This window comes from Amblyomma maculatum, chromosome 8 (genome assembly GCF_055883805.1).
Source record: "Amblyomma maculatum isolate TAMU_Amacu chromosome 8, ASM5588380v1, whole genome shotgun sequence".
Taxonomy (NCBI): domain Eukaryota; kingdom Metazoa; phylum Arthropoda; class Arachnida; order Ixodida; family Ixodidae; genus Amblyomma; species Amblyomma maculatum.
In genome coordinates this window covers 88,598,571-88,613,365 of record NC_139351.1, presented here as the reverse complement: position 1 = coordinate 88,613,365, position 14,795 = coordinate 88,598,571, and the positions used below count along the sequence as shown (strand labels likewise).

Genomic DNA, 14,795 nt, shown 5'->3' with positions numbered 1-14,795 from the left:
TCTTCGTCGCCACTGTTGTGCGCGTCTACACACTCGGCCACGATCTGGTCGATAGTCATCATTTCGGAGGTGGCAACGGCATCATCCACAGACACGTAATCGTTGTACACGATCCCGTTCGCGCCAACCGCTTCCATGGCCGTGTCCAGTTCGCAGTCCTCAGGGGGTTCCGGGGTTGTCCACGGTTCCTGGTTCTGCTGCGCTGTCTGCGTCGCCGAAGCACTTCGCAAAGCAATTCCTGACCGTTGTGGCGGTGACAGCACTCCATGCCGTGGCCAGATAGTGCATGGCATCCAGGATCGTAATGCCAGTTGGCTGTTGCCCACGGTCCACAGAGGCCAGGGATCGCTTCACGATGCATTTCCTGTAAAAATGCTTCACGTTTTTGATGATGCCAGCATCTAAGGGTTGAAGGTGGCTGGTCGTGTTGGCCGGAAGGTAAACCACCTTGATGTTCCGCAGCGACGTAGTGTCCTTAGGATGCGCGGAGCAGTTATCTAAAAAAAGGACGACTTTTCTGTCCTGACAGCCCATATTCGAGTCCATGTACGCGAGGAACTCGTCAAAAATTGCGCACGTCATCCAAGCCTTGCTGTTGTTCTTGTAGTGGCAGGGCAGGTAACGTATATTCTTTAGGCAACGTGGGTTTCGAAATTTGCCGATGACCCACGGCTTCATCATCTCGGAGCCATCCGAGCTGCAACACAACAAAACGGTGAGACGGTCTTTGCTGCATTTTCCGCCGTGGCAAGCCTCGCCTTTCAACCTAAGCGTCTTTGAGGGCTGTACTTTGAAAAAGAGGCCCGCTTCATCGGCATTGAAAATGTCCCTAGGTTCGTAGCCGTCAATAATGCGCGCCACGGTCTCTTTCCAGCTGCCTACAGTAGCCACGTCCACGCTTGCGGCCTCCCCATTCACGGTTCGGTAGCAAATTCCATGCCTTCGTTTAAATCGGTCGATCCAGCCGTTTGACGCACTGAAATCGACGATCCCGAGCTTGTCTGCTATCTCCAGTGCTTTTTCGCGCAAAATGGTGCCATCAAAATTAACACCTGCAGCTCTGGCTTGCTTGAACCATTTGTACACCGCCTCGTCAAGCTGCACGTGCTCCGCACCGCGGGCTTGCTTGCTTTTGATGTCAAAGGACCGGGCATTTGCTTCGATCTCGTTTCTTTTCGAAACAATAGAGTTGAGGGTGGATGGCGTAAGTCCCAGTTCCTTAGCGATGCACACCTGCTTCCGCGTTGGGTTTGCATCCACAGTGCGGAGAATATTCAGTTTATCCTCCAAGGATAGCGCTTTCTTGATGCCATCTTGCTGTATTTACGTGCTGAACGGTTGGCACGCGCCAGGTGGGCGATTGAGTGCGCTGGATGCGTGTGCACATGACTGCGGAACGAATTCACAGCCGGAAAATACACGCGGAAAGAGTCCTAAGCTCGGCAATCGTGAAGTCAGTCGCACACACACCACTTGGCTTTTGGCCTGAACGTGGCTACCGAATTGGATTCGTGAGGCTTCATGAGGCCGTTCGACCGACGGTGCCTTTAAAGTGCAATAGTGTAACGAAAGACATATTTCAGTGCACAGTGACGCAATGTGTGATGTACTGCTCTTTTCCTTTAACTATCCATTTCCCCCTGTGGCGTTGACAAACGCCTGCCCTGAGTCAAAAGGGATCAGGACTTCTCACTTACTTACTTACGCTAGGCCAAGCCAGGCCAAGTCAATTCGCCGAAAAAGTAAACATGGCCGTCGCTGCTTGTTTTTCGGGTTGGCTTGGGGTGTGAGTTCACAACGTATCATGCGGGAACGTGTCCCAAGCTATGACGTAACAGCGGGGTTTCTAATACATGGAAGTCTATGAGAGTCATGCTGGGACTCGACCACAAGGACGTAGCAGCTGGGAAAACGCAGCACCCGGGAACACAACAGCGGGGTTCTACTGTATTTATATAGCACTGCAACGAATGCCGACAGGAGGCTAACGATGGGAGGCAAATGATAGGAGATGAAGGGTAGGCTTTCGCCATTCTCCTCTTAAAGGCCCACTGTCCACCCCCCGGTCAAAAATATTTTCTTCCCCGGTGACTGTGAGACTTCGCCCCTGGAACGCAAGGCCGCAAAATGTTTTTGAAAAGAGTAACTAATAACGCAGTTACAGCCACCGCAATCACCCGATTCTATCCTGCCTCTCTCCTTCCGTTCCCTCGCAAAGGTTTTTCACTCTCCTGCCCGAGGTCGTCTAGCCTCCGCAATACAAATTCCCCTTCCTCCTCCGCGTTTGGCGGGAGGTGAGGCGTGGCTCTCCGCGAGCGCGAAAAAAAAAAAAACGGTCGAGGGAGCGCGCGCCGCTGGATTCAGTCTGGCCGTGGTGAGGGAAAGCGCGCTGCGAGCGGTAGACACCCATCCTTCTCCCGTCAGTCAGCTAGACGAACCAATGGACGTCGTTCCCGATACGTACGTCATTATTGTGGCCCGTCGGGCCAGCGCAGGAAGCGGTGAAGCTGGCTTCTCAAAGGAGAGCATGAGGGAGCTTTGAATTGTATTTTCGATGCTTTGCGGCGCGCATGTCGCTGTAGAATTTTGCACAGACTATCTCCGGTATCTGATCGAAACACTGGGCTCCTTTTCTTAAAAGGGCCTTCCCTGGACAGTGGCCCTTTAAGGGACATCTAAGAGACCCTCTAATCTTTTTTTTTTTTTTTTCATGAAAAAAAAAGGCGATGAATCTCATTTGTGCCCGTATATGCTTTCCTGGTAATTTTTCCAAAATTTGCAGGACAAGAAATAGTGATGTCTCAAGCTGTGTGTTTATGTATGTATACTTTATTAAGGACACGGGACTTTCCTCAAATAGAACTCCATCCAATTTACATTCTTTGCAAAACACTACTGTGTAGCCCCTCCTCAGCTTACTGATGTTTGCTCATCGGCAGGGCGTGCATTCATTGTTCAGGAGATAAGGTTTAGAAAAGGAGCTCTCTCTGGATTTTTTTCTTGCACTCGATTCAGACGTGCCGAGACCAGAAAGGACTTGCATGATTACCATTTTCAGTCGAAAATGGCACTATGGCCTTGCTTTCGGGACTCGCGTGTAAAAAGAGGACAGTCTTGACAACACCGCAGTTTGCTTCCGACAAAAGAGCCGTACTGGCAGCACCTGTATTCACAGTTGTGACAATGGGAGGAGTCATTGTTATTGGAATGCTCTAATGTATCTAACACTGGCAGCAGGCCGCGGACAAAACTCTCGCGCAGCATTGCCTGGAAATTTTCGTACAGTTAAATCTCATTAATTTGAACTTGAAGGGACTGAGAAGAATGATCAAATCTCAAAAGTTCGAATTTTTGTAATGAATCAAGAACTACATTCATACTGATTAGGGGTGTGCAAATATTATGAATTTCGAATGTGAATTGAATGTATTTGTTATACGATTCGCCGCAAATTTACTGCACTGCACACTTCACCGCAATGTTTGACTGTGTGGGAATGAAGCATCTCCAAAGCGCGACGGGGCTTTTTTGCGAGAGGGCCTTACCAACAGTGTGCATGGAGCGAAGCTTGGACGAAACTGGGAAAAAAATGTTGTTCTCATTTCGCTTTTGTCACAAATACAGACAACCATTGTGCAGGTGGTCATCAGATTACTGTAATGCAAATGGTTTCCTTTTCAGGCCTATTCGATAATTCGAGCTTTCGGTTAATTTGGGCATTTTTCCGGTCCATTGAAGGCCAAATTAACAGAAGTTTACTTTATTCAGCAGTGACATGACAGCTCCAGCAAGTGTCTTGCAGGCCCTCCCTGCACAAAACACTGATATATGGAATGCTGTATATAATTTACACTAAATTGCTCAGTACGGCATAACTTCTGTGCAATCATAAATATTTGATATAACTCGTATCTGGATGCAGCCATCCTTTGGGGGCTCGTTTGAATAAACCGGCAGGAAACCCATAGCACATCCGAATCACCAAGCATACAACGCCCTAGGCTTACAAGGGCGGAGTTTAATCACTGTGGATCGTGTTCCTTGCAGGAGCAGCAACTGCCCGCGCTTTGCGAGACCTCCGCAGCTGCCCAAGCTGGAGAGCTACCACTTTAACTCGCTCGAGCAGTGCTTCAACAGCGAGTGCAGCGCCAGGATGAGCGAGAAGTGAGTTGTAAACCTTGCTGTGCATTTTGGGAGACGTTTCCTGCATTCTTTCCAATCGTCTCTCTTGCTGTCAGGATCGTTTCCAAAGTCAGAGCTAAAATTGTGTAACGTATGATCTCGATAATGTGACCACAAGTGATGCAAATTTCAGCATGGTACATACTTGTAAGATTCCTTGGCTTATCTTTGTATGCATTGTGCAGAAATTTTGATGTATACTGGACACTCCCCTGCTCCACTACGGACAGCATGAACTGATGATGCTGTGACCGCCACTCATGCATTACACGCCGCAAACACCAAGTGGCGGCACACTGCCATAAATTATGCCCATCAGCCACAATAGGTTTACATAAATGATGTCATGCTTTGGCATGGGGACATTGCTTTTTAAGGCAAAAGCCTTTAATGCCTCATCGTTGTCGTGGACAAAATGTGTCCCGCTTTTGCGGCGGCTCTGATTGGTCGAGACTGGATGATGTCACCAGCCGCCAAATTCGAAGCAACCGACCAGAAGTCTTATGCCCATCCACCATTGAATCGACCTTGAATTGAAACCTTGTCTCCCACCGGGGATTCGAACCTCCATCCCTTTGATCCGCCGCCCAGTGTTTTATCACTGCGCCATGCCCCGGATCGTGAAACGCTCTTCAAAATTCCCCTTGTCTACAGTGAGAATGATAGCAAGATTCCGCAAGTGACAGATACTGCACATGTCCTTTCCTGTAGACGAATTATAGAACGCCGGTGAACTTTAATGCGTTCAATGAAGTGCTGGTTGTGTTCGACAAGGGGCACGCGATGTACCGTCACGACAGGTCATGACGTCACAAGGCGATTCATGCATATATGAAGCTGACCCCACCGGGCGTCCAATCCTGGCGTCCGTGCACTCTTTCATTTGCTGCTTCCTCGAACGCCGCACCACACGGCAAGCAGAAGAAGAGCCACACTTCTGGGAGGTGTTGGTACAGCAGGCATCAGTGGCATTTGAAATTTATTTACAGGATAGAAAAGGTGCAGTATCTGTCACAATTCTCTGCGTACATATGTACCATGCCATAAAGGAAGGGAGAAAGGTGAAATAGTAGTCACCGTCTTTATATCATTCACCGCCACATTTGCAACAAATGCAGCACTCAGGCTTTCGCCTTTCACCATTTTAGTCGCTAAAGTGTCTCGTAATTTTTTTTTCTATGACACGAATTTCTGGTTATTCAAATATTTTGTGCAACCACTTAAGATTCTTGTCATCCGAGATTCTGCTGTGTGATCTGCCCATCAGAAGCAAACTCGCTTTTTTTTTTTTTTTTTCAATTTCCTCTTTGAATTTTTTCTCTTGTTCTTGCTTAATGTTATCCTCTTGGCAACATTTTACAGTTGTGGATAGTTTGAAGGACAAGAGAAGAACTGAAAGACAATGGCATTGGCATATATCAGTGGCTTTCTGCCTGTGTAGGATTGGGGTAGATATTTATATAGTGTACAGAGTAGAATGTTACTTACAACAATACTTCTGCCTCATAGATGTGTGCCGGCAAAATCCTAACATTATCTGTTTCAAGAAACAGAGCGTTCAGATTACAAAAAGCACAATGTTTTCACGATGTATCCATATTGCCCTGTCCGGATGTCTCATGCCACTTGGTGACCACATCTTTCTCGCAGGGATTGCTCGGGTGTGCTCGGCTGTGAGTGGTGCTCTGTGGACATGGACGGCGAGACGGCCCTGAAGACGCCCTTCTGCCACGAGCAGCCCAAGTGCTTTGGCGGCGTGCTGGGCGCCCGGACACCGTATGCTGACGAGATCATTGGTGAGCTTTGACTGGTTGCGAAAACATCTTTTAATTTTTACGCTTTGCTTTGGTGAAGGATTGTGGCATAGTCTTAATTGCCTCTTTCTGAGCTTTGGAATTTGCAACTGCAGATTGAAAAATTACTTTGTGCTCTCTACTTCCCTTGTTTCTTTTCTTCTCTCTGTGTACAAAACAAACTTCAGCCGGTGACTCGCATGTGTGTGGAGGTCACCTCGAAAATTCTCCTTTTTTGGCATATGGACCTCATAAAGCCAGACCAGGAAGTTCATTTAAACTTCGCTATTCTGCTATTCTTTTCTGGGATGTGAAATGGTTTTGGAAGTTCCGCTAATGGGCAGCTATTTTGGTGCAGTACAACTTAAGAAAGTTTTCAGTGGCATTTCGGGAAACAGAAACCTTTTATTGGCGACGTCTGCTTTTGCGCCTTCGCTACTATGGTACAACTATGGCTTTTGCAGTCTATGTATACACCGCGAGATGATGATGATGATGAAAAGGAGAAATCATATTAATGCCACTCCGTGCACTCAAGAAAAACCGACTGTCCTGCATCAAGTAAGGCATCGGCCCATGATTCTTAGCGCGCCCATGGTGGCTGAAGTGCAGCGCCCTCAGTTTTCCCTCTAGTTAGTGTAAGAAACTCTAGGCCTGACAAGCATTCACTTGCCTTGCCATGTTGCAGGTGCTCTCGGGGACGACTTCCCGTACATCCGCAGCACACCACTTGGACCTGTGGCAGGTGGCATGATTGGAGCGTTCTGCCTGGTCGCCTTCCTCGTGTACTGCTACAAGAATCGAGTGACACGGAGCTCGTCGAGCCACTACGCCCTGTCTTACCCGAGTGCACCCTTGCAGGGCGGTCAGGTCTTCCACGACATTGACGACTCTGACTTCCACGCAAGCCCCAGTCCCGGTAAGCTCCGGCTGCAGTTGTTAAACAAGTCTGAGTGTATTCCTAAGTGCTCAAAATGCACACTAACTAGTACATAGACCAGGCTTCAGGCCTATAACCATCGCTCTTGTGGATACTATAGACCTGAGGGTCTTGCCACAGGGCTCATCATGGGCACGTGAAGAGCCCAGAGCAAATGCCGGTTTGCTTGGAGTACTGTGTAAAAAAGGAGAGGTTCAGCTGAGAGAGTTCCTCTTGTCACGCCTGTGGAGAATGCGCACACTGTAAACACTCGGATTCAAATTGTGGACAAGTCCACTGCAGGTTTATTGTTTGCAACTTGGTCTTCCAGTACTGTAATTGAGCTACTGGTGAGACAATGGATTTATTTTTAGAAACAGCAGAGAAATGAAAATACGGATCACATGTGGACAGGAATTGACTTACCTGCCCTCATGTATGATGCTTCGAAAGACCAAGTGGCACTGCAGAAGTTTTTGTTGTGCAGAAGCGGACATGCAGTACAACCTGTCCACAGTTTTCGCTGTAGAAATTGGCTCATTATTCAAGCTCTTTTCAACTAGTACATAGAACATTCTGTGTGCCGAGATTCGTGTCTCCTTTGTTCTTCGTTTTGTCCTTCTAAAGGCTTTGATCTGCGAAGCTGATTGATGTTTGCACAGTTGGTACAAGTGTTGTAACCACATCGTAACCTAACCTTGTTGCTCTGCTCGCTCGCAGTGGGTCCCCACAACCTAAACCTGGCAGGCTGCACCTATGACAACCGAGTGGTGGTGTCGCCGTACCGTGTGAACACCGCCTACCGGCGGCCCCCGGGGGGTGATAGCGACCACGGCTACAGCACCATGACCCCGCACGAGGACTCTGAGCACCTACAGTACTTCGAGCCACTGCTGACGAGCAAGGAGAAAGGGCGCTCTCCACCTCAGCAGCCTTCGCTCAGCAGTCGCGCTTCATCGCCCTCGCAGCAGCCCCTGACGTTTCCAGACCCTTCCATCACGAGGCTTCCCAAGAATGTGTGCATGGTGGGAAAACGCAACTCCTTCCAGGCCAGCGTCGAAGTGCACGCCGCTGTGCGGTGAACACAAGTGGTCGCCAGGACAGTGACAACTTTGCGTGCAGGTTACGTGGACGTTGAACTCGAAACTGTTTTCACTGCCAAGTGGGGTGGGTGTGCGTGGAATCTGAGAGGGCGCTGATGTGGACGTTGTTCACTGCAATGTGTTGCTACTGGCCGCTTCAGTTTTAACGCTTGTGAGAAGCCATTTGGTGTTATGCAATCTTTGTCACTGCACCTTCTGGTTAGTGAAAAAATGCGAGAAATGCAAATGCAGCAACACTGTGTTGATCGGATCTCGTTCGCTCTGCACGAGCAGTGTCAAATTAGGGCAGCTGCCTGCTGGAACGATATTTCCACACTAACAGCCCAGTATACTTGGAACAGTCATGCCCATCAGTCGGAACTTGCGTGGTCGATAATTTATCTTGTGGATGCAGTTAGTGTAGGACGATGCTGCGAGCCTAGCAGTGTATCCTGTCATCAAACTCTGTTGCTGCACCTTGATTGTGTGTTGAATGAGGCTCAAATTCATGCTGTCTTGTTCATTGGCTGACATGTCAAATGAGACAAACAGTTTATTTGTTCATAAAAGCACTGTGTTTGTGCCATGCCGAGTGCAGTAAACGCATTAGCTACCACTCTCATTGCATAGTGCAAAGGCTAGCCTCATAATTGATGAAATCATATCTGTATTGCCATTAGCGCATAATTTGATTTGTCCATTGTCATCTTATATGCAAGTATGAAGGCATTCAGTCACAAAAGCTTTTATTTCCTGTGCAAGTTTTGAGTGTACAGTCGTGTTCAGTATTACCTGCAACGTACAAGTTGTAGTCGGAGCTTTCTTCGCAAAATGCCAAGGACCCTGTGGATGTTGTAAAGTTGTATGCATAGCAACTAATTGAAAGGGGGGGGCTTTCAGTGGTGTTTATCACGGCGCGTTCACTTGCTGCCAATGTGTTTGTTGCACTTCATGCCGAGCACGACTGTACGTTTCTCATCGCGTGTAAAAGCTGCTTCAGAGTTGGACAATGGTAACACTGAAGACGAGCAGCCAGTTGCGTGTTATTTCGCAACTCCGTTTATTGACAGCCTGTCTCGCAGCCCAAAGAAATACTATTACACTTCCTTGCAGGCTTGTGAACAAAGCGGATGCTTTGTGACATCTGCCCAACAGGTTGGCCTGTTGCCAGGGGCAACGATGTGTCAGCACTGACGACTCGTCACTGCTGTTGCAGCTTCTCCTATGTGCTCGTTAGCTAGGCCAAACTGGCTCCTGAGGTGCTTCCCTAATTATTTTTATGGTTGCTGGGCGACCACTTTTTTTTTTTACCCTGAAATTCTGCTATAGTTCCTGTTACCCTAATTGCCAGAGACACAGATATGTAAATTTGCAAGCGGGTGCTTATGCGTGCATTCTGCATTTCTTAGGTGAAACTGCCAATAGTTTGCTGTGTTAGGCCATGTTGACGGCAACTTTCTATGGCACGATAGTTGTGTGACGTATGCTAGCTTTAGTGGAACTTTTTATTTATGATGGCAAGCCGGTACTATTTTTACCAGATGTACAGTAAAGTAATATGGTAGGGGATGGATTTATGGGTCATTCTTATAGGGGACAGTCCCATTTGAAGGAGGGAGAGGGTGAATGCATCCCACTTAAATTCATCCCTGCCATAAAGGAGGAACAAGTACTAGATCTAGGTAAATATAAAGCTTGGCCAGGCCGAGTGTGGTGCTTATTCAGGATTTATTGGATCATCTTTTTGACAGTAATTAAGATGTAGTGTTTCATAACTGAACCTAGCATTAGCATCTCGTCAAATTTGAATTCCAGCAACATCGTTTGTACACTGATATGCAACCAGACCCAGCAAAATGGGCAGCACATTCTTTCAGCGCTGGCCTTCACGTTTTTTGCTGTGCCTCATGAGATAGTAGAGACTTTCAGCCTCTGGTATTAGCTCTTCTCGCAGTTTTATTTTTTACATCTGTACATAGGCCGCTGTACATAGCAAAGTGGTATGCAAGATGCTGTTCTTTTGTTTGTTTCGTCCATCTGTCATCGTGCGCGTTGTAAATACGAGTTTACTCAGGTTGACTGTCTGAATGAGTTGTCTGTTGTGCCAAGATGATTGCTATAGCTTTTTTTGTTGTGTGTGTGTGATATAGTTTTAAGTTATTGAGAGCTGTGCTTCCTGCATACAGCCAACTCTTCCACAGATGGATTCTTATCCCAAGGAGCGCTGTGTGACAAGCCATCTTTACAATTATACAATGGAATGACAAATTTGTGAATGTGTGCCAGTAAATTATTGTATGAAGACGATTGTAATCAAGGTTTGTGCACATTTTCCTCCCCAGTCGTGGAATTGTATGCGTGTTCTATGCAAACACTCTGTCAGGTTGACTTGGATATTTGTATAGACTTCTCCCATGCACCCCTTCCAATGACTATGCACAGAAGCCCTTTTGTTAATGCAGATCGTTATAGTGTGGTCTTCGATTTTGGCATGCATATTCGACGCGTGCCTTTCCTTTCTTGAAGAACAACGCAGGGCTTGTTTCGAGAACTCCAGTAGACTGTTAGAAACCTCGTTGTTCATTTTACATCAAATACTTTCCCTTTTCAAAGCGGTAATGCTTGGCATTGCAAATTGTATTGGAAACTTGTTAGTCAAGCAAAGTCTTAACGATGCAAACCTAAGGCACATGACTTGTTTCAGCGTGGTATAGTATAGTGTTTTTCTATGGAAATCTGCAAGAATAAAGAACAACCTATGAACAAGCCAGTTCTGCTTTCTTTTCTGTTTTATTTTAATGAAGCAACAGCGGAGCTAACACACATACTCAACACATCGATAATATGATTTATCTCAAAATTTCAAAATCCTAATGTAAAAATTAACTAAGCCTTTCCCAAGAAACCAGGGGAAAAGACTGATGCAATACTTCTGAGAAAGACTGACAATGCAGGTAAACAGATCCCTGCAACTTGTACAAAGGCTGGCCACTGCAACAAACAAGGTTCCTAGGGCGGAGGGCTTTGCGATGCACAACACATGACAGGAAGGAGCACAAGTTCACAGGCCAACAAGGCAGTGGGTGGTTGGTCGACTTCTTGATGACAGGACGGCCAAAGCCCTCGTCACAGGTGTAAATGCATGTCTACTCGTAGAAGTTGGCACAAAACGCCACCAAGGCCACTCGTGTGAAAAGCACTGCACAAGACGACGTGTTGCAGGAGAAACAACTTTCTGAAGAAAAACTCGATGGCGGTAGAAGGAGATGAGGGGCGCTAAGGCGAAGTTTGTCAATCGCACTTCCGAGGTGCAAAGGACGAAGTTGTTCATCGGCCGTCGGGCAGAATCTGTCTTGAAGCACCGTACGGCGTCATTCCAGCTTGCGACGCACCCTTGTTGGTGCCAGACTGTAGGCCAATGATGGTCTTCCCGAGCTCCAGTTTCTCCTTCGTGAAGTCCCTGCGGTTTTCGTCGGCAACTTTGACCCCAATTGTGGGACCTCTGAAGCCCTTCTTCTGTGCCTGCAGTGCAAACAAGAAACTTGTATAGCGGAAAAACTGAAGCCAGGTGAAAGGCAATGCAAGACCAGTCTATAAACAAACACTCAAGTCCGTGACATAGTAAGTAGTTGCATAATATCGGTTCAAGCACAAACTTCCAAGCTCAAAATAAACAACACAAAAATTTAGAGTAGCAAACAACTCAAGTATTTTGCTTACCACAAGCCACCTTAAATTATGGAGTATTCAGATTACAGCAGTAAGGGGCTAAAGCTATCATGTGCCGAGCAGAGTTAAATAAAAGCTTGCCATGTTAAAAGGTGCAAACTACTTCAAACCTAGCCTGCTTTAAATCGGCCTTTTGATTTAGATGCATGACCAATCGAGCGTATATTTTCTCCTACGAGGAATGCTGGGATGAAAAAATGTATTCATAGCAAAATATGCTCAAATGTTTCTTCCTTGACTTTACCAGTTTTGTGCACGAGAATAAAAATGTGGTTGAGCCACAGCTCGTCTCCACATGATACACCTTAAAATGATTTAAAATGCTTGACTGTACTGTCGGAACCGCACCCTTAAAAGTTTCTCTGTACAGCCAGAATCAACCAGTTTGATCAAGGCTTTTGTACAAACATGATCAGAAGTGTATATATAGAATGCAATAATAAGAAGAAAAAAAGTTCATTTCATAGCAAAAAAGTTGGGGCTGACAGATGCATCCTAATTCCAAGCGTGCAAGGAGTTTCTTCATAAAAGTCACATTCCAAACTTTTCATGGCAGATCTACGAAACAGCCATACAAGAGGAAGAAAGTCCAACTTACCAGGCCACCTAATGCAAACATGCAGTTGACAACCTGCAAAGACAAATATGCTGCACTTATTCGATGCTCTGAGAAACACGGCAGAAAGCTGGCTTTACCATGTAAAGGTTTTTTCTCTCGTACAAGTCATTCACTTGGAAAAGGTCATGAGATTTGAGCCCATAGTCCACGCAGGCCTTCAGAAACATCTCCAAGTTTTCCCTCTGTGCAAACAGCGAAGAATTACGTCATGAGTGACAATGTCATGTTGCCAGTCATGAGTGACACACTGTTGCCAGTACTAAGTAGCACAAATTTTCACTTGACAGTTGAAAAGCTCTACCTGTTTGAACGGTGCTTTCATTGTGTTAATCTTTGACACGGAACCAGGTTGAAGTCTGTTAATAAGCCTGCGAACACAATGTTAGAAAAGCGAATTAGAATCACTTACAAAACAGCACTTCCCGCGTTGAGGTTATTGCGATATTACACGATTAGCTGCAATTGTACCGAGATTTTTGCACTCGTTTTTCTTCTGACACTTTAAAAAAGTGAGAACGTAAAAAAAGAAAAAAGAAGAGAGTGAGACGTTACGTCAGCAACGTTACGAGGAGTGGCGTGATCCCGAAGTGTTAAAGAAAGTAGCAAAAGTCCGACACAACAGCGAGTACAGTATTATACATGAGCCTGCAACTTTGTGGAGCGTTGTGCTGGCTAGCATGCTTACGTGCAGAGCGCCGTCCCGTCTTTCAAAACGTCTGCAAAGTCCAGCTGGTCTTGGAAGCCCTTATCTGGATTCAGCGGCTCCAGGTCGAGCTCCGTGACAGCTCGAATCCAGTCGAGAGCCTCAATGGCTCTCGGCATTTCGAACTTTGCCTGAGCCTGCGGGGAAAGACCGACATCGCGCCACTACATCACGTTCGGAGGTCAGTTGCGCGCGGCACAATTTGCGGCCACGGAGAAAAAAGAAAAAACCGTGCCACCGCGCTAACGACGTTTCAAGGCTTCGCCACTCAGCTCGCACAGTTTTGAACAGGAGATAAAAAAAGACGTAGTACACGCGCGAACCAGCGATGCGTTTGACGTTTTCGGCTGCCACGGCGTCTCGCGCTACCAGCCAAAAACAATCGAGATAAGCGCCGCCGAGGCCGGTTCGAAAGCGTGTGTGGTCGTTCGGAAAGCGCAGTACTCGTTACAGCACATGGAGACGACACTCCTACTCCTGCAAAAGTCGTTACCGGATACACACACATTCCGTTTTGTTGTGCTACCGCAAGCAAGGCGCGCTTTCGACGTGAATGGCCATTTGTGAGTGAAACGATGCGTGACAACGCGCGCGCGCGTTTCTTCGATGCTATGTAGTGGGCAACCGGTCTGACAGCCGTCCGTCCCGCACGTTCATGTAAGCACTACGGTATTCGCTACACTCTCGCGAAGAGTTTCGTCGAAGAGGGGTGCTCACCTTCAGCATACATTCCCGGCTTAATCCGTACGCAGGACCCTGGAACGCAGCCATTGTGTAGTCAGCCGAAAAAGCGTCGCTTTTGTTTTTAGCGGACTATCGCGGGCCCCGCACAGTGCGCCAGACGGCGGGATGAATTTTTTTTTCCGCCGCCGCTGCCGCAGCCGCCACCACCGAGCCAGAAAGATTTGCAAAAGCTGGGCGTGCACGTCGTAAGATGGCGGCTATCGGCGCCGCTTGACCAATCGTAAAAGTCCTTGCATCGCTGCGTCACGGGGTCAGCCAATGGGAACGGCTCTTTCATGGAGTTTGGAATGTTTGCGTCACCGCGCCGCGCGCAAGCGGCTAGCGAAGCAACAAGTGTCCGACGGACTTGCCGCGCCGGTTGCGAGGGCCCGAATTACTTTCTCTCTTTTATTTTTTGTCTCTCTCGCTCTTTCATTTTTTGTATGTGTGTTTACTTCCGCCCGCTCGCGCTTGGGTGCTTGGGTGTCCACGAAAAATGCCGATAAACCAAAGTATTTTACGCGCGGCTGAATCCCTTTTTCTTTTTTCTTCGCGGGGACAGCGCTGCGGTGTGTGTGAGCTGAAATCGCAATGCGCTTACACGCGATATGGAGTTGAGGGGGCAAGCATGCTACCGACGGGGGAGGGTGGATGGTCAAGTGGCCGGAAAAGGTGACTGCACTCTGCCGTGACAGCCGAACTGACGAGTGCTGCCGTCGTTGCGAGTCGCCGTCGTAGCGTTCCCTGCTCTGCAGCTCCTCGATGCTTGGTCGATGCCGAAGTTTTTTTTTTATCTTATCGCCTTCCGTCCAAGCATACGCCAGCAATAGGCCTTTTCCACGTCAGGGATGGAGGAGCCGTAAGTCGTGACCACAGCGTGGCGGACTGCGCATTGCGTTCGATGTCGCTTTCACGTTCGCCTGTTGGTTTGCAGATTGATCTAAAAGGTGGTATCAGAAAAAAAAAAAAAAAAAAAAAGAAAGAAAAGAGTCGTTTTCATGCGTCGGAGAGACGGAATCGAACTTAGCAAAAAAGGCGACGAGAA

At 47.5% G+C, this 14,795-nt stretch overlaps 2 protein-coding genes across 2 annotated transcripts in view; one reads left to right on the top strand and one right to left on the bottom strand.

Annotated features, from left to right (window-relative positions):
* LOC146181730 (VWFA and cache domain-containing protein 1) overlaps positions 1-10,746 on the top strand; it is a 71,949-nt gene extending 61,203 nt beyond the window's left edge. The window contains exons 25-28 of the mRNA XM_084576733.1: positions 4,048-4,164; positions 5,833-5,978; positions 6,664-6,894; positions 7,615-10,746. Of these exons, the coding sequence (XP_084432859.1) occupies positions 4,048-4,164; positions 5,833-5,978; positions 6,664-6,894; positions 7,615-7,976 (856 nt within the window). The 3' untranslated portion in view covers positions 7,977-10,746. The remainder of the gene's footprint in view (positions 1-4,047; positions 4,165-5,832; positions 5,979-6,663; positions 6,895-7,614) is intronic.
* A 1-nt stretch (position 10,747) lies between these two features.
* LOC146181729 (calponin-2-like) lies at positions 10,748-14,067 on the bottom strand. Its single transcript, XM_084576736.1, has 6 exons — positions 13,745-14,067; positions 13,010-13,164; positions 12,626-12,692; positions 12,402-12,506; positions 12,304-12,336; positions 10,748-11,498 (listed from the first exon to the last, which is right to left on the bottom strand). The coding sequence occupies exons 1-6, from the start codon at positions 13,796-13,798 to the stop codon at positions 11,304-11,306; spliced, it is 609 nt and encodes a 202-aa protein (XP_084432862.1). The 5' UTR covers positions 13,799-14,067; the 3' UTR covers positions 10,748-11,303.
* Between the last annotated feature and the right edge of the window lie 728 nt (positions 14,068-14,795).